The sequence below is a fragment of the Sceloporus occidentalis genome, unplaced genomic scaffold (assembly GCF_023333645.1).
Source record: "Sceloporus occidentalis isolate IW3139 unplaced genomic scaffold, rSceOcc1.0.p SCAF_35, whole genome shotgun sequence".
NCBI lineage: Eukaryota > Metazoa > Chordata > Lepidosauria > Squamata > Phrynosomatidae > Sceloporus > Sceloporus occidentalis.
Window position 1 is genome coordinate 1,883,335 of NW_028317015.1, and position 18,656 is coordinate 1,901,990.

General features: G+C 41.3%; 2 protein-coding genes across 2 annotated transcripts in view; one reads left to right on the forward strand and one right to left on the reverse strand.

Moving 5' to 3' along the window:
• Positions 1-6,146, reverse strand: part of LOC149297959 (RING finger protein 223-like) — a 41,705-nt gene extending 35,559 nt beyond the window's left edge. Inside the window, exons 1-3 of the mRNA XM_089487832.1 lie at positions 6,062-6,146; positions 3,498-3,602; positions 957-1,019 (exon numbers count right to left, since the gene is read on the reverse strand). Coding sequence (XP_089343958.1) covers positions 957-1,019; positions 3,498-3,602; positions 6,062-6,146 — 253 coding nt within the window. The remainder of the gene's footprint in view (positions 1-956; positions 1,020-3,497; positions 3,603-6,061) is intronic.
• A 242-nt stretch (positions 6,147-6,388) lies between these two features.
• Positions 6,389-18,656, forward strand: part of LOC149297960 (protein polyglycylase TTLL10-like) — a 155,309-nt gene continuing 143,041 nt past the window's right edge. The window contains exon 1 of the mRNA XM_089487833.1: positions 6,389-6,539. Coding sequence (XP_089343959.1) covers positions 6,389-6,539 — 151 coding nt within the window. The remainder of the gene's footprint in view (positions 6,540-18,656) is intronic.

Genomic DNA, 18,656 nt, shown 5'->3' on the forward strand with positions numbered 1-18,656 from the left:
TATTTATAGCCTTTATATCTTTCCGGCGTGAGCCAGAATTAGCCACTTTTTGGCTTGGGATGTAGAACAGAAAATCTGTTTCTGTAAAGCCTGCGAGTGTTTTGTGAAATATATGTGAAATTAACCTTCAAAGTGTGAAAACAGAGAAAGGAAAACAGAATAAAAACCCCCGAGGGCTGGAACGGAAACGCTACCGGGTGGAAAAGAACTCGTCCGACATGAACAGAGCCGCTGCACAGAGAGTAACGCAGGTGTGGCGCCATGCTAGTTTAGATTGTACGTTATTCCGATACGTCAGAAACAAAACAAAGTGGAAATAAGACACGAAAGGGAAAAAATATTGTAAACAGAATTAGCGACTTTCTTACGAAATGAGATTCTTGGGAATCCAAGGACAGTTAATTAACCGAGAGCGCGGATAACGAGACAATATCATACACACCCTTATTTCTCCGGTAGAACATTTCTGGTAGTTTCTGAGAACGCTTAAGATAAAAAAATGAGGCTACTGAAAGTATGAGGAAGAGACTGATGAGGAGTATACCCAACAGTAGAGAGGCCGCAACCCCTGGGCTGCCTGTGAAGGGTAAAAGCAACATGTTAGGGGCAAATGGGGTGATTTATAAAGTTGCCACAAGGGGCAAAAACAGGGAAATCATAGTTGCGCCAATGTATAAATGGTTTTGCGGCAAAATTTTATGGAACAAGTGGGTCTACGAATGAAGCACAATCACGCCACGAAAAGCAATGGATCCCATGGATAAAATTATAATATTATATATATATATATATATATTATATATATACTTGCAATTCCATTTATATATATCATTAAGGCCCCAGTGTAGTTTTAGGCTTTACACCTACCATATTGAAATCATTGCGTGGGAATGGGGGGGTCCTCTGTGGAGATCAGGATTTTAGCGAACACTAAGGAGCAAAATTGGTTCACTTACCTAAGTTGTGGGCAACAGATGGAGTGCTGGTATTCATGTGCAAGTCTATGGTACGAGAGCTCACTGTTAACAAGCAAATTCAAAACAGGAAAAAAAAACCAAAAAACCTTAAATAAATAATAAATTAAATAAATCAAATAAATCTAGCATGGAATAAATGTAAAATCCACTGTGATGTCAAGCAATGTAAAACACGTTGAAGATTTTGTATCTAGCAACTATAAGACTACTTTGGGTTAGGGGTCTGCCTTATGTAGATAGTAAATATAATTCTGGGTCAGATCAGATGGATTGAGGAAATAGAAACAAACTTCTCTTTAGTTTTGACTGGAGAGTGCAGGTAGTATTTTGTATAAGGGGAACAGCACATTTATAGTGTTTAGAACTATTACAGTGTTTGCAGTAGGGCAACTTTAGCAAATGGAAAATATTTCAATGAAAAAGTCCCCTTAAACTTCAGCTGTTACACACGTACAGTACATTTACTACCGGCATTTCCTGGCTCTGTCCCACGTATGCTTTGCTTATCTCATTCCATCGATCACATGATAAAAGGAGCAAACAAGCGTACGTTTCAGAAACACAGATACATCCTTGTAGTGATGCAGCATTTTTACAATATCCGTCCACATCCAAAAGCGCATGCATGAAACCCAGAGAGAAAGACTGGATTATGGAGACAGCACGTGGTCCATCACAACAGCGTTTCATACTGTTCCGATATAGATATATAGGTCCTGTACCTGGTCATTTATTAGAACCAGGCGTCAAATCTGTTAGAGGTTTGCAGCTCAGAGAAACATATTATTGCAACTCAGAGAAATCACTTAATTTGGTGACTTTGGTGGAGAGCTTGGTGGAGATTTTCTGATCCAACTCCCTGCACAATATGGGACAGCTCAGCTCTTCTAGTTGGAGAAGCTTTCTCAGGCTTGCCTTTCATAGGCAGAGTAAAATTAATGAGTGGTAACTATAATTCCCCATTACTTTATAGCCCATCCGCAATGTCTTCCACCTATTTAGAATTCTACTCATTCCCAACGTTGCAGTCACATATAAACCACATTAGAGAAGAACAAGCACTTAATATTCTATCTCTAAAGTAATTGTTCCCATTGCAGCTTTTGTTGACGAAAACATCCTACACCTTGTAGTTTTCGTCAATGCGATTGTTTTGAGCATATTTAGTTTGACTCAATTAAGTTAAGATCTGTTGCAACCAATTTAAAAACATCCCGACGTCTGCAGCAGCTTAGCCCGCGCCTCTGTAGAGCGGGATTAGGAAATGCTACCCCATGAGTTTATGAACGGAGGAGCTACTGGTCATATGACAGCGGATGCCTGGGTTCATCGGGGCCATTCCTTTCTTCTTTAAATCTTCTTCGCACAGTTAAACAAAAAAAGGAACAGGAAGAAGAAACTCATACTATAGTACGCCCCATGCTATATATGTAAAGGTTTGTTCTTGGTCATTGAGAATGTCAGCTTCACAGCCAAGCAGACAGTAAGCGTTAAGGTTCCGTTTAGCATTATTTTGGTATTACCTTACAGCACACGCAGGAGTTATGTGACTTTGGTCACGTGCAAGCTTTGCCCCGGGGCTGTATATGGCTGACTCACTTGGCGCATTCTAACAATCAAAAGCCAGAACACCACAAGAGTTGCCAGCTTTGGCCGAGCGTTTTCTGGGACACTGAGAGGGTGCATCTGAGGATTTGGGTTTATAGGGGTCAGGGCAGTGGGACTTTCCTGCCAACTCCAGGCCACTTGGTAAATAGGACAATGTTAACAATGTATGACGTTACATATCCATAGCCGCCAACGGCAATGATTGGGTTTTGACATTCCCCAAAGTGGAACTCTAGGCATCTCAAAATATATTTATGTATTTAATGTTGTAAATCTGTGCATTGCCTGCGTATGATTGTATAACGCATTGGAATTAAATTATGGTCTGTGTGTATGTCCAGAAATGGTTTTACATAAAGAGTATGTAAACGAGAGAACACAAAAGGTGGGGTTTGTTAAAATTATTCCTTTGGGATAAGTAGGAGATGTTATATTTTACAGTGTTATAGTGTCCGTAGGTGGGGGATCAGATGGTCCAAAGCTACAGGGTTTGAAATCACTCTCACTAACCTATACTTTGGTATCCGATCCGGCTCTCCCTCAGTTTCTCTTTGCCAGGAAGGGGAAGAAGAGTCTAGGTATTCCTTTAGTGTAGCAACATAGTGATCCACTGTGACCCTACGTATCACCCTTACCATTCTTCAACTGACAAGGTAGGGGCTTCTATTCATGTTTACCCATTTCACTGGCATGTGTCCAAGCATGTTACCCCCATTTTCCACTCATGCCCTACCCGCATGGCTTTTTTAAGTTCATTTTCTTTTTTTAAGAGTTTTGAAATGCAAATCCAGCCCTAAAAAGCCGCTAATTTCATTTCGTTTTTTATATATATGCCCTCAACGAATACCAATTGGTGGACATACAGAAAGAGTTAAGATGGCGTATTTATGAACGGGCTGCAGAATGACTTACTGTTCCTGCACTCTGTCACATTGTAAGTGATTTCCAAGCTCAGGCTGGTTTCATTGCTGCACAGAACGCAGGTTCTTCCATCATCTGCCAAAAGGCGATAACATCCTAGAAGAAGATCAGTGAAGGACACCTGTGACATCTTGTGGCAAAGAATCTTAATACACATACAGCTACCCTTCCAAAAGTCTGTGGTTACTCCCAAATCCACACTTTGCACACTATGCCTGCCATTTAATAAAGGGTAACATGTTACTATGTAACTATATAACTATGTCATTAATTACGGTTACAAAGGCTACTCTTTTGCAAACATCATTTTTAAGAAACAAATGTATATAATAATCTGATTATGGTTTTTGCCATTTTACTGAACAAAAGGAAATTAGATGGAAATAAACCATTCAAGTCTTAAAGGGGCAGTGCAAACGGATCGAGTCAGAATCAATCTCAACCATCAGGACCGGCCAGTGCGTCTCATCTGGGTTTAGTATGGATCCCTTTGACTAAAGAATTGGCTATGACACCTGCGGGCCAACCCATGGTAAATATGCAGTCCTAGGCAAGCGAACGGCAAACCGCTGACTATTCCTTAAACCGTTTTCACTGTGCTCCTTTTGACGTAAAGAAGTTCCGAACACTTTTGTACCAACCAGCCATAATGATACATGAAGCAGTAATCACAGTTAATCACGACTGACTTATTTCTATGTTGTAATAACAGAAGTGAAATAACATTAACACGAGATGGGTGGTCAGCTGGTCAAAAGCTACGGGAGTTTAATGCGCTCTCACTAACCTATAATTTGGTCTCAGATCCGGCTCTCCTTCAGTTTCTTGCCAGAAATGGGAAGAAGAGGCTACGTCCCTTTGTGGAGTGTAGCCCCCGAGCTTAGAAGGCTAAGAAACAAAGTCGTTCCTTTTAACTTCATTTTGTATATTTTCTACTAATTATTGCCAGCGCATAGAATAAAATGGCTGAATTTCTCTGAAATGGTATGGCTGTTTAATGACTAAATCTGCGGGTGTGTTTGATCTTTAGAGACTGTCCATATCTAAACAGCTTTAATTGGATTTGTTTTTAGGCTTGTGCTGGTCTTTAAAGGGTTTCCTACAGATTTGCTGAAATCGACACGTGGCTTACAGAAGATTAAGTAGTATATTTAGGTCCGGCACGCAGTGTTAACTCACCATGTGGAGTGGATGGTGGGCAGGTGCGAGTACCTCTTCCTCTGGCCAAATGGACTTTTAAAAAAATTTCTACACAGCCAGGCTCCGCCGGCCGCTTAAAAAAGTTAAAGCAGCCGGTGGAGATGGTCTTACAGCCTCTTTGAACTTCGCAGCCGAGCGGTCACTTTGAATGTGGTCTGCCGGCCCACCTCAAAGTCCAGGCCACACGTCGGACGCCCCTGTGGTAGCCCAATAGCGACCCGCTGATAAGGATTATGTTAATGTTATCTGTTACCCCCTCTCAAGGGGTATTTATTTCTGCACGGGGGGGGGGGATTTCCTTTCAGTTTTAGAAAGTTATACAGAAGTGAATTAACCGCCCACCCTCCCTTGTTCTGGGTATGGCAGGGGGTCCCTCGGGTCTGGAGTCAGTGCGGGAGTTGGCCATCTGAGGTATGGCAACTCGGGTGGCATACTGCACAGGGGGGACCTTAAGTGATCTTAACATCGTTTACGCCTGCGCCAGCATTCCCGAGGGATCCTGTCCTAGTAAGCGAGGACGTTAACTGTTTAAGCACTTTATTACGATGTTATTAGCTGGGGTTAATTGAGGGATATTAATATGTTTACATGTTTGAAGTTTACGTTTATGTTTGTCGCAGGTGTTTTAATAAAACCTGTGACAGTTTTAAAATCCAGCAGCTCTCTTGTCTATTGGGTAATTGACGATCGGCCATGCCCATGTCAAGTGAGAAAGGAAATAACGTGCAGATCGGCAGTGCAACATGGCGTGACGTGCTTTCGATTTTTTTATCTTTCCAAGGTAACTAAACAGAATTGGTTCCAGCTCTTGAGATCACATGAAGAGGTTAATAGGCGCCGATTATACGCTGCGGCGGCCAACTTTAAACCCGCGTAACCAACACTGCTAGATGTAATTATGTTAGCTTTTTGTGTACAAGGAGCCAAACACAATTAATGATTGTTAATATAAAGTTATGGGTAATACCTGGACTGCACCTGCGGCCCGTCGGACACGAGCCATTTAAATCCAGTTTCTCTGCGCAGCATTCTGACACTCGAGGCTGTAAAAGAAAGCAAAGTATTTACCAAACCGCAGCCGTGAAATTGCTGTTTATTTGTAGGCGTTAAATGGGAAGCAGCATGCACCATATGCAGAATATCTGAACCGACAGGCCGGTGGCAAATAAAGCTTGCGCTCTTAGAATAAGGACCTGGGTTTAGGTATAGCGGGGCGGAAAAACTTCTTGTTTCCTCCGACAGAATGGTTTATGAAGACTGTCAGGCCGCGGCCGATGCGGATGAATGTGGAAGCAGTGCTGTCAATCACTAGGCGGCTTGACGTGGCGATACGATACAGCGGCTGACAGCTCTACCTCCCAAGAGGTCTACAGTAGCCGCGGGCTCCGCCAGGCTTTTACCGCTGATAGCCACATTAGTTTCCGCTGAGCGAAAAGTCATTCTGATCCCACCAGGATTTACTTAGCATTGAGCATGCCATTCCGATATGAATAATGAATCGCAACATCATGGCTGCGTATTCTCCCGACATATATTATAATATTATATATCAGGAATATAACAACGCTGGTATAGCAGCTTTACGATAACTCTAGCGGCAAATTGACTTTTATTAATGTTTCCTGTAAAACAATTCTGCCGGTGCTATCTTTTATTTATATATTTCCGCAGCGCTTCGTACAATGCGTATATTCAAACGGACAGGCAAAGACGAACCGACGCGTTCGGTAAAGAGGGACCGACTCGCAAGCTTACATCGCTGCCGATTTTTTGGCGCTGCCTATTACCATTCGTCTCACTTGCCCTTCCAAAATAGTTTGTTGATGGAGACAGGTCGGTCTGGCATGCGTGATTTTAATGATTCAGAAATAAAGAATTTGATGGCAGATAAGAACCATTCGGCCCGTCTAGTTTGCCTGTTTTTCTTTTTTGATGTAAAGACTCAAACCTTAATCAGTCCTTAGATTTAGCATAGCTTCAGGCATATACAATGCATGTTTAAATTCCCTCGCTGTATTAGCCTCTACCACCTCTGATGGGAGGCTGTTCCATTTATCTGCCACCCACCTGGTAAAGTAAAACTTCCTTACGTTAAATCTAAACCTCTGACTCTCTAGTTTTTGTTATGACGTCTAACATATCTCCTCCTTTGCAATAAACGTCCCTCTTATGTTTTGTAAAATCTTGTTAAGCATTTCAATTTCTGCCCTTAGTCTTCTGAGAGGCAGCGCATGCACAAGCACTCCATACAGTTACCCCGCTATGGGAACGCCAGTTGTTTAACGCATAACGTCGGATCTAAGGTTGGCAGTTCCACAAATGACCTTATCTGGGATTATTATAAAAACTAAAAGGCCCAAGGCCACCCAAATTCAGGACATCAGGCCTGCGTACCCCCCCTGCTAACGGATGGTGACACTGGGGACCACACGAGTCTCCACTGGGTTTTATGGAAAGACAGTAATGTCCTTCACCCAGTAAAGCTTCGAGTTCGTCTGTATTCGGAACCGGGACGCCGGAGGACACAATATTCCATCCGCGGTCTCCAATAAAGCACTTTTAATGAAATAAAACGTTCCGTCTCATCTTACATGGAATGAAAGAATTAAATAATAGATCAGAATAAAAATGTCTGCGTAAATCAAAGCCGCTTACCGATATTGGCCAAAAGTCTGCGATATAGAAGCCCCTCTTGAGCAATAAACAAAAGGCATTTATTTCCTAAATAGAGTCGGCGCAGAGGCTTATTATTTATCTCCTCCTCACCACTGACACTTTAGGAGCACAAATCTAACATGGCAGCAAACGGCATCTTTTACTACAGAGCGATCTCCCTCCGGAAGGCACTTCCAGTCTCTGACTTTCAAACAGCGGACATTTACGAGTTTCTCGGGACGACCTTTTTTCCCCCATTTATGACAGAAGTATGGCAAAAAAAAAGATACAAAAGACAGGGGTGCCATTGAATGATATATATCATACCAGGCATAATTAAATGTATTTCTTACCCTATAAATTATTATAGGACATGGTTTGTCCTACCACCAACTGCGTTAAACAGCCCGCAGTTTATGCCGCTACCTAAAAAATATACTGTGATCAAAATTCACTTGGAAGCCATTTTTTTTTTTTTTTTACTGTGACCACTTTACCTTTTATTCGCAGCAAATGGGCTTGCATGTCCCTGTAGGAATTATGTACCCAAAGTAAGGGGTAAGAAAAGTACGTACCAAAGTTACCATCGACTCTCCCAAAGAATCCACTATGAATCTGCCAAGGAGAATGATGCACGGCACGGCCATTCTAAAGTAAGAAGAAATGGTTACAAACATGTACCTGTAACCAAGCAGTGAGACACTGCCAAGAGATTATTTCGACAGCCTTCAGGGAAATTAATTTAACCCTTCGAGTGCCAAGAGGTTGCGCCAAGCATTGCCTGGCAATAGGCTGCAAAAGGGTTCGTTAAAGACTTTCTCACTTTGTCCGGGCGCTGAACGGACCGACGCATAACTTACCTTAGTGGGGAAAAAAAACCCCCAGAGCTTCACGCTGTCATTTTGGAACCAAATATGATCAGCAGCTCTGGTTTTGGCTGGTTGCTAGGTAACTGGGGACGTTACCAGTCAGCTCCTGAATTGTGGGGACCTGCCATTAAAAAGAAAATCAATGCAGATCAGGGTGAATGTTACAGTGTGGAACGCCTGATAATAAGCGTTTAAATCACCACAGCATGCCGAGCGCGAGTGGCAGAGTGACGAGCGAGGAACGGCCCCGAATCCGCTTCCTGCATTACCGATGCAATCCCACTAAAAGGGCACATGTACCAGTCATGCAGAGGCAAACCTTTTCTGACATTTTAATCTGCTCCAGGACACAAGAGATAGCTAATCTTGTTTGTTCAATATTAAGGACAAATGCATGGAAGCCTAGGATGAATTTCGCTGTGGCAGACAGATTAAATACACAAAGGGATCTCTCGGAACAGTTCAAATGCTAAGCAATCGCTTCATATTAACACACACACACACATATATATATACATACATATACACACACAAACCAATAAATATATTAAACACAGGTTGGGGAAGGTGGTTATATATATATATATATATATATATATATATATATACATTGTGCACGGGGGTCAGGGATGGTCCCAGGACTCACAAAAGTAAAACCCAAGTCAACTTTTTGGGAGCTCATGGGATACCAATGAGCTCCCACAGAGTTAACTTGGGTTTTACTTTTGTGAGGAGAGAGAGAAGAGAGAGAAGAGAGAGAAGAGAGAGAAGAGAGAGAAGAGAGAGAAGAGAGAGAAGAGAGAGAAGAGAGAGAAGGTGTGTGTGTGTGTGTGTTATATATATATATATATATATATATATATAACCACTTTCCCCCACCCCTTCCCTTTCAGAATATGATGGTGCTATATAAATCAATAAATAGTAATAATAAATTAAAGATTTTGTTCCTAAAGGTGCTGTCCCACATGTTCTGCAGAGTTTAAAGACTTCTTAAGCATTACTCTTGGTACTTGATGGATGACCGTATTCTTCCCATAAATAATAATTCTGTAACATTTTCTTTCATGGACAGTTTTGCCAGGAACACTTAATTGTCATGTGACACACAGGCAGGCTCTGATAGGGGGGTTGCTCGAAAGCAGAAAAATCTTCCTTAAAGGTTTAACGATTCTTTTACGCGATTCAAATTTAAGGAATATGATATGATGACCCGATTAGCTTTCTTTGCCTAATATACTTAAATAGCAAACTCACGCAGGTCAAGAATTTAGGATTCTCCCATCACATCAAGTGGGGGTAACCTTAAAATAGATTAAGTGACGGCCTCTTTGACATTCCTTCCATAGTAGTGGCGGAACAATCTAACTTAGGACAAAATTCTTCACACCGGCCTCTTTTCTATGAACTCAAACTTTGGTGTTCAACAAGACTTAAAATGAAGTGAGTGAATTCCACATAACAGTAAGTAATCTCTCTCTAATATATATATATATATATATATATATATATATATATATATATATATATATATATATATATATAATCCAAAGTAACCCTGCAGGTAAGTAGATTCATACCAGGGTAGATCCATATATGACAAAGTAAAAGCTCAGGAGAGTTTATTCACTTCAGGTGGGTACCAGAAATTCCATCCTACTATGATAACCATCACGTTACATTTATTTATATAGCACCAGCAGATTCCATAGCGCTGTTACAATAGGAGGCAATAAACATGATTTAAAATAACACACATTAACATATACTGGTATAAAAGGAACTTTATAATCCAGTCAGTCTATATGCATTAAGTGAATAAACTCCTGAACCTCCTGAACACACACACCTATCATGTAAAACCATCTACATTTTGGAGGATATATGAAGACTGGATATAAACGGAATATAACACGTTAACAAACTTCTATATATTGTTGAAACCTCCCCTATTTCTTATACATTCCTACTCGCCCTGTGGACTGTGGGATTTGAAGAGTTAACTTTCCCAAGTAATCCCTTCGCAGTATGTTAGCAGGAACCCCCCATATACCGCCATTCATACTGTATACATGAAATATTTGGCTGGCTTTTAGGAAGTTATCTGTCACTGTCACTAATTTGCGCCTCGCCTCCTTACCTCCACGGTGAGTAGACTTTTCTCTTGCAGATTGTATGACCGTAATACCTGGGACTTGTAGTCCTGCTGGGCACTCACCTTTCTTTCCGGGATGCTCGCAGAACTCTGAAACGGACTACGATTCCCGCAATCCCTTGCGTCTGACTCCGCACACCTGTCTCCGTCCCTGAACCAGGTAACAAAGCCTCTTACACCCTTTGCTGCGCCTTTGAAAAGAATGGACGAGCCTTCAGCTCCGGTGGCATGCTGGGAATCGTAGTTCCAAAGCGCATCAGCTCGTGCTTGTCGTGGTGTGAAAAAACACAAATTCCCGACATGCTCTAGTCACATTGTACCGCAAGGTTAAGTGAATGCGTCCTTTGGGCCGGCGCCCAGTGTTGCTGTTGCTAGGACACGGAGACGCCTTATCATCAGGGAAGGTGCGAAGAGGGCTCCACAATGCTAGAATTAGTGGGGAGAGAGCATTAAAGATTTGTTATAAAATTAAATCAACTGGTTATAATATACCTAATATTATACCTAATAATTTTTACTGTATCATATTAATCAATATTCATTAGAAAAATGTATAGAGTCATCAGTCCCATTTATGTGACCCTTTAACATTTCTGGTCATAGCTGACCACATCAGCCATGCTTTTCAGGACAAAAAATAATATTCAGATATTCAGCCCTGCAGAATGTGGGATGTATAGCTGAGTAACTGATTCCCTTCCATGAGTTGATTCATCCTACATACCACAGGGCACTGCTTTACTCATGATGATGATCTTTAATACGACAGACTTGGGTAACTGAGTAGCGCTTTATGTCACCACATTATTTTCAAATGTAAGAGCTCACTAGCGGCTTTATCAGTGTTTGAAATTAACGGTAAAATGTTCACTTACCTTCAAAGTAAAATATACTGTGGAATATAATTGATTGATAACCTGCGCCTTATAGGCAATTTTACCTGCATTTTGTCCCTATGCGATTGAGCCAATTTTACTGGCGGTATACCGCGATTAGCCATTTAGGCTGTAGTATATACCGTGCATTAATAACCTGTGACCGGTGACACTGTTGGTTATAGTAACACGGATACCATGTCGATTTGGCCTTCAGATGGTGATTTTCTTTTGAAGGAAGGCAATTTTCAGAACATTTATGTTTGGAATGGGAAAAACAAATGTCAGGTTCAGACTTTAAGTCAGGTTGGAATATATATGACCCGACAAACTGAATGGCGTTTTTTCTAGAGCTACAGCTGAAAAGGCAGTCAAGGTAAAAATGATTGCTACTCTCGCTCAGTGTTGCTCAGTACCCTCAAAACAGGTTATACCCCAAATATATTTTAGAAAGAGATTTTTGGTATGTACGAATTACCATCCTGTCCACTTTGTCCACAGTACCGCAGAATTTATATTTATTTATTTAGCAATAACTAAAAATTCTACTTGTCCTGGAAAACATGGTTACCCTACTGGGAGCAAACTTCTGGACCCATGACTTGGATTTTACACTCTGCGGCATACTGTCCATTTTTTCCAGGATGTGCAGACATTTCACAAAATGCTGATCTATCCATGTGAAGAGCAGTTTAGGGGATATACTAAATCCCTGCTACGTTTATATAATTGATTCCATTCTGTGATTGTATACATGCTACTGGGTAGCACTTGACATGTGTTGGTATGTAGTGTCGGAAAATCGTGGTTGGTGAGGCAACATACGGCGCTGTGGAATCTGCTGGCGTGCAACCTTCACTTGACAACCAGGACAGTTCCCAGGAAAGACTATGGAAAAGAGTCCACTGTGTAAATGAAGACATCAGCAATCACATGCACAAAATGTACTCTATAGGATCACCCCATATGCATTTGCCCCGTTTCTCACCCCTCTGCTATGCCCCCATCTAAGTTGCAAGTGATATACTTACAGACACTCAGCTCCAGCACTGCCTTGGCAAACATTGTGTGCAGGAATCTATTCTGATGCCCGTGTGGAAAGCACTGCCATTGATGTCAATATATAAATTGTCATGATAACCCCCTGAGGACACTGGGGGTAGGATTGAGTTTTGGAGGGGGCCATGATGGTTTCATGGGAAGACCTTGCCTGCCTGCCTAGTCCCCTTTTATGTCTAAATCTGTTTTAGGGGCAGATTCCTACCCACGTCAATGTTTGGCTTAGCGTATAGTTATAGGGGTTATGCTGCACTACTGTCAATGTCTGGCTCAGTTTGTTGTGATAGGAATTATGCTGTACTATATCTGTTCAGTAAATGTTATTTATTTAGACTTGTTTAAATTATTTTTAAGTTAATCAGATTTCAATTTTTTTTCCAGTTGACATACGTTTATTTATTTTGTGAAATAAATATTCTTGCCAACGTTCATTTTTTTTTTGTGTGTGTGTGTGGGGGTGCCACGGGTGCTCACAGAGTACTTTAATATGCATTTTTCTTTGGCGAGGCAATCAGGGGCAGTAAATTGTCTCTTTAAGGAGACAACTAGTCCCCTCAGCACCCCTGCAGTCCAGAGAAACCCTCACTGCCTCAATGATGGGTAATAAGACTGCCAAAACTATGGCCTCCTAGAGTTTCACAAATTGCTTACATTTTAGCGAGGTGCCAAGCATGATGGGAAAGAAGTTAGGGTTCTCCTTACTGGAGAACATTATCCTGCAAATAATGAAAATAAAGACCTATTCTTGAGCACCACATGGACAGTGTAGCTAATGTTCTCAACATAGCTCCTCAACTACTAACATAACTAACATATTCAGTGTATCCTCAACGTAGTCATTGCTCATGAGAACATTGTGCAGGGAATATTAAAGTCTAATATAATCATTCTGGTATTCTAAAGTCTACTTTATTGGTCTCTTTTTTTAATATCGAGCCAGTCATTTCCAAGCTGATGCTATGTCTAGTAGACTGATTGCCTGAACACAGTGAATGCCATTTCATAACAAAATAAGACTCTTCAGAAATGTCTTGCTGTAACCCCAATGTATGATAAGGGGTTTTCCTATCATAATTAAGTGCTTGCTTTGCTTATGCCCTATCGCCGTTTCTTTGAACAAACAGGGAGTGGTTCAGAAAGTAAATGCCCTGAATATATTAAAACAGAGGCTTGCCCTTGCAAGCAGGTGGAACTGATTCAATTAATTTACTAATTTTGACCTTGGAAAAATGACCTTGTGTCACCTAAATATAGATTGCTGGCTTGTAATTGCAGGTCCAAAATGTGAAAAGCTTATTATGTATGTATTATGAAGAGTTATCTTGCTTTAGTAGAGATGTGATTAAAGTGAAACTGTCAGCCTCATATATTTTACCATAACTAAATCAATTTATGGTACTAAAGCTGCCTATTCCATAGATGTTGGTAGCCTTGTTAGGAGAGACACTACAATGGAGCAAATGTCCCAGTGAAGTGACATTACATCGCTTCTCGGCCTTTTTGTTAAGATCAAGTGTAGTACCCTATGGGAAGAGGGGGAAAAGCTTGATCCTCTGGCCTTGAGGACGAGGTAGCATGGAGCCCGAGGTGCTGATTTGCCCCGGCTATATGCCGGAGTCACATATTCACAGTTGGCGTACGAGCTACACTAAAGGGTTTTTTTGCTACGTTAAGCATAATTTTTTTGATTCCGTCCAGGCCAGGAATGGCTGGCCCTTATTTACCGTATTGGCTGCCCTCCCCCGAGATATGCTGCCACTCTGCCCTCCCCTGAGATATGCTGCCACTCTGCCCTCCACCCAAGGTATGCTGCCACTCTGCCCTCCACCCGATATATATTGCCACTCTGCCCTCCCCCCGAGATACGCTGCCACTCTGCCCCCAAGATGTGCCCCCCCCCACAACTTACCAAAGCAGACTCCCGTGTGTCTTGTGGGGCCGGCAGGGGACAACTACGCAATACGCGTAGACAACTTCCGCCAGTACGGGAGATTGTTAAAGCACATCGAGCAGACGTGCCGGCAGCGGAGGTAGTTCAAGCTCATCGCCGCTGCCAGTGAACGTCTGCACGATGCGCTTAGACAACCTCCTGTGCCGGCACTCCCCCCATGGGAAGTGCCGACAGGGGAGGCTGTCTCAGCGTATCAGAGAGTAGGATGCAGGTCCCCTGCACCGCTGCGGGGGATCTGTATCCTAATCCTGCTGCCTGCCCGGTGCCCGGAACTGCACGTCCTGGGCGTCGGGCTCTAGACCCCGAATATAGGCCGCACCCCCACTTTAAATCTTTAAAGTGCGGCCTATATTCGAGAAAATACGGTATTTATTCACTTCGTCTCACGAGCGCCTATTAATTTGGTTTGGATCCCACGTTTTTGAACCACGGCGAGGCCATCACCTTGTTTTTGCATTATGATTTTGGCACCACATTTTGGACACTGTTTTTGCAGTGTAAGCTTGAACCAGATGGAGGAGGTGTAGGGAGCCTTATGGCCCTTCCCTCTACCCATAAAGGGGTCTTTCCTTTTGGATTGCCCCGAAGTTCAAAGGGGTCTAACCCTTCGGGGTTAGACTCGAAGATCTGGCCCTCCCATGGGGGAGGGAAGGAATTTAGTCTGGATTTTCCTTTCGGGGCGATGCAGAATAGTTGTCAGGCTTCCGCTGCCTTATGCATAGATGCGGCACCCAGGAGCACGCACCTAGGGCTCCAAAAAAAAAAAGTGAAGTGACATTACACTAGTGTGCACTAAAAAGACTTATTTACAAACTTCAATGTTCAAGTTGCAGGACATTTTAGCTTAAATAAAACAGTATAATAATAATATTATTGGTTGCCAGCCAACTGAGCTTAGATCAGCCAAAAAAAAACGTTTTATAGCGAAATGTTTATTGATTCATAATTTGCTTTGTACATATTAACCCTTTTAAAAATTAAGTTCACAGCAGAGCATGGATAACCATCAGTCAGATGCCTCCAATATCTACAAGGTGAGAGACAACACTTTGCTATTTGGTATTCACCACAGTATTGAATGAAATATATCAACATGTTTCATTGGGAAACATAACTTAAAAGGAAAACATTAAGGTTCTGAAGGAACACTTCAAATAATCTCATTTCTGACATAATTGAATTCTCCCCATCCTAGTAGCATACCTAAGCCTAAGGTGAGAGAGGTAGTAGGACACTCACCAGGTCCAGAAAGATCTGTCTACTATTCCTTCACGGTGCCATATGATCCAAAATCCCAGAATTTAGTTCTACAGCCATCACTGCATAGACTGCCAGGGCTAGAGGTTGTTGGATGAAGCAAAGATCTCCGTAAAGGTTGGTACACCACAAAGAGCCCCTCTCTGCAAGCATAGCTGGAGGCATTGGACAGCAACCTTCTAAAATACTCCAGGGCCATTGCATTCCATTTTTACTAATTACTCTTCAATTGAGAATACTACCTAAGCTATAATATCAATTTACATTGAAGTAAAGTCATATATTTATAAACATGTATGTTTCCAGTAAGAAAATACCAATCAATGCTAAGAGTAATTCAATCCTTAAGGAAGCCAACAAGCAATATTCAAACTAATATTTGTTTTTTCCATTTACCTACAGTGCAATCTCTTTTACCTAAAGAACCAAAACCAAGATTATTTTATGCACCATTGATGTGTCTGCCCTTGTTAAAAATGTTTCTAAAATATACCACCAGCTGTCTCATTGACAGCATAGTAATTTCACAAGATTTACTAATTAATTATAGATCAAAGAACATGTGGTCGTCATCATACTTTTTCCAGAATTAATAATATTGCGTTTATTTTGAAAATAAAACCATGAAAATTATTTCTTACTGGCAGCCCCTCTTTTCCTCATCTAGCAGTATGTTTTAACATTTGTTAATGTTATTTTTATATTGTATATTGTCAGTTATTGTAATTGTAATGTTATTGTTAATTGTCACTGTTTCTCTGTTGTGCTACGGAACAGTCCAAGCCAAGCCAAAGGTCAAATCTGAATAATTAAGCCTGCTCAAAAATGTCCTTCTCTCTGTATCATTGTCCTGAGGTCCAGAGGTATGAGAGGAGGCAGAAGGAGCAGCAAAGGACAACAATTTAAGAGCAAGAAAACACAATTCTGAGAAGAAGAAGCTGCATATGTCTGCTGGTGTGGATTCTATTGTACTAAAATAAGCATAATTTTTTTAAAACAGTTGCGAACGTTTATGTTAAGATGTTGAAAACTGATAAAAATTTCTGTATGAGAAATAAAAGAATTCTTTTATTTACCAGATAAAATATTAACTAGGGCTGTTATTGTGTAAAGTGACTTGCTGGACAGGAGAGTTTCTGAGTCTGATGAAAGCCCTCTACATTCGGTGGGGACCGGAATTTCTCCTTAAAGTGATTCTGGTGGAAAGTTCTAAACATGGATTTATCGCCATAGAAAGCAATGCAACTTTCCTGCTGATTGGATCATTCCACTGGTTGCTAAGACTTAGGTCCCCAGTCCAGGCCTGCTCCGAATGTATGAAAATATAAAAGCAGATGTCACAAGTTATTACACAGTGCCTATAACCATGAAAAGCCAGATACATTTCAAAACATACCAACCCCAACACAGTCCAACAGTTAATAGTACCATGACCAGCAAAACCGATAACCTGTTAAAGGAAAACATGTTAATATTCAAGTCACAAGCTAGATCCAAGTTTGAAGTTCTTGATCAATAACACACCCGTCCACTGATTGGTGCAAACTCACACAGCAAACAGGATAGAGATTATAGATCAAACAAGCTGACTCACACACTGATTTAAGTATTATTAACATTATTGGATACATAGGGGTGTATTCACTAATCTTGACACTTAGCAAAAGCTAAACTTGAGAATAAGTCACTTCTTGAAGGAGGCTGTGGGTTTTATTCACTAAAGTGGGGGATTGCAAGCGAGTCTGCCGTAGAGTTGTAACTTCAACTCTTCAGCAGCTTTCTGCACACAATGCTCTAGTGAGCTTCTTTTGTGTCATTGTGGTGATACATTGATATGACTAATAATTCATTGTAGAGGGACAGCCAGGCTCTTCTTGACGTAAAGGCTCACTGGGGTTGGCCTTTCATAATGCATAAAGAAGTCAATCAGGAAAATTCCTCTTTATAACAGCTTTCAAGACAAGTGCCTCATGGAGAATCTTGTCTTGCATCTACATAATGGCTATACTAAAATGCTATACATTTATCTCTATTAATGTAACCAGGAACGGTCATCCCAGTACTTTATCCAAGACCTACATGACAAATAATTCCTGCCAATAATATGAGCATAGTTACTATTGAGTGACATCACACTGCATATGGCATGCAATAAAATCAGCTCCTCTAATCTTCCATCGCTTCTGTAGATAGTTTAATTCATACGGAATTTTATCCAAATTTGAAATTATGCCGCATAAATTGCATAAATGGATTATATTCCTTATGATCGTATGAAAGCAGGGATGAAACTTCTGCCGTCTGTGCTGAGCAGTTCTGGATTTTTTAATCTGGCGCCCAGCTAGACTCGCCTCCAGCCCTGACTGTGAATCAATACTGCAAGAGACAAATTTGTAACAATTTATGTAATGATTTTATTTCAGCTTTAGACAAAATAAGACGTTTTATTTTGGATCAATTTATTGTACGTGGAAGCAAGGCTATAGCATTCAGCAACCATTAAGAGCACAAATGCAAGCTCATTATTACAAGCATCAGCTACAAATATTTGTGTCAATATTGGCAACAAATTACTTCAAGCGTGACATTTCTCTGGCTGTGGCCCAAAGCACAGTCATCTTAATTAGCTAATTGAATACCATTGCGTGTTAAATTAGCTAATTACAATGACTAGGTTATAAACATAACATATACATTCAAACTCATTGATCCTAATTTAAAGTTCAAGAACAGGTAACAAGTCAAACATTTCACAAAATAGATTAGGTATGTTGCGTAGGTTCTTGTTTGTACCCTGGTTTTTGACTATGTTGACTACTATATAGCCTCAAAAACCTGATAGGGACCTCTATACAGTAATAGCAGCACCCCATGGGTAGGGTGCATGGCCTTGATGCACTGGCGTAACTACAGGGGTCGCAGCTGCGCCCAGGCCTGGGCCTTTAGGGGGCCCAGTGTGACCCCTGCAACACCTTGTGTCTGTCTCCTCATACCGATTCCAAATTGTTTAGAAAGGGCCCTTTCCGACCTGGACCACACGGATCTATTTTGAACTGCACGGGGAGACAGGTTTGTATCGGTGTCACGTGACATCACATCACCCCACAGTGAAACCGAGGCTGCCCGCAA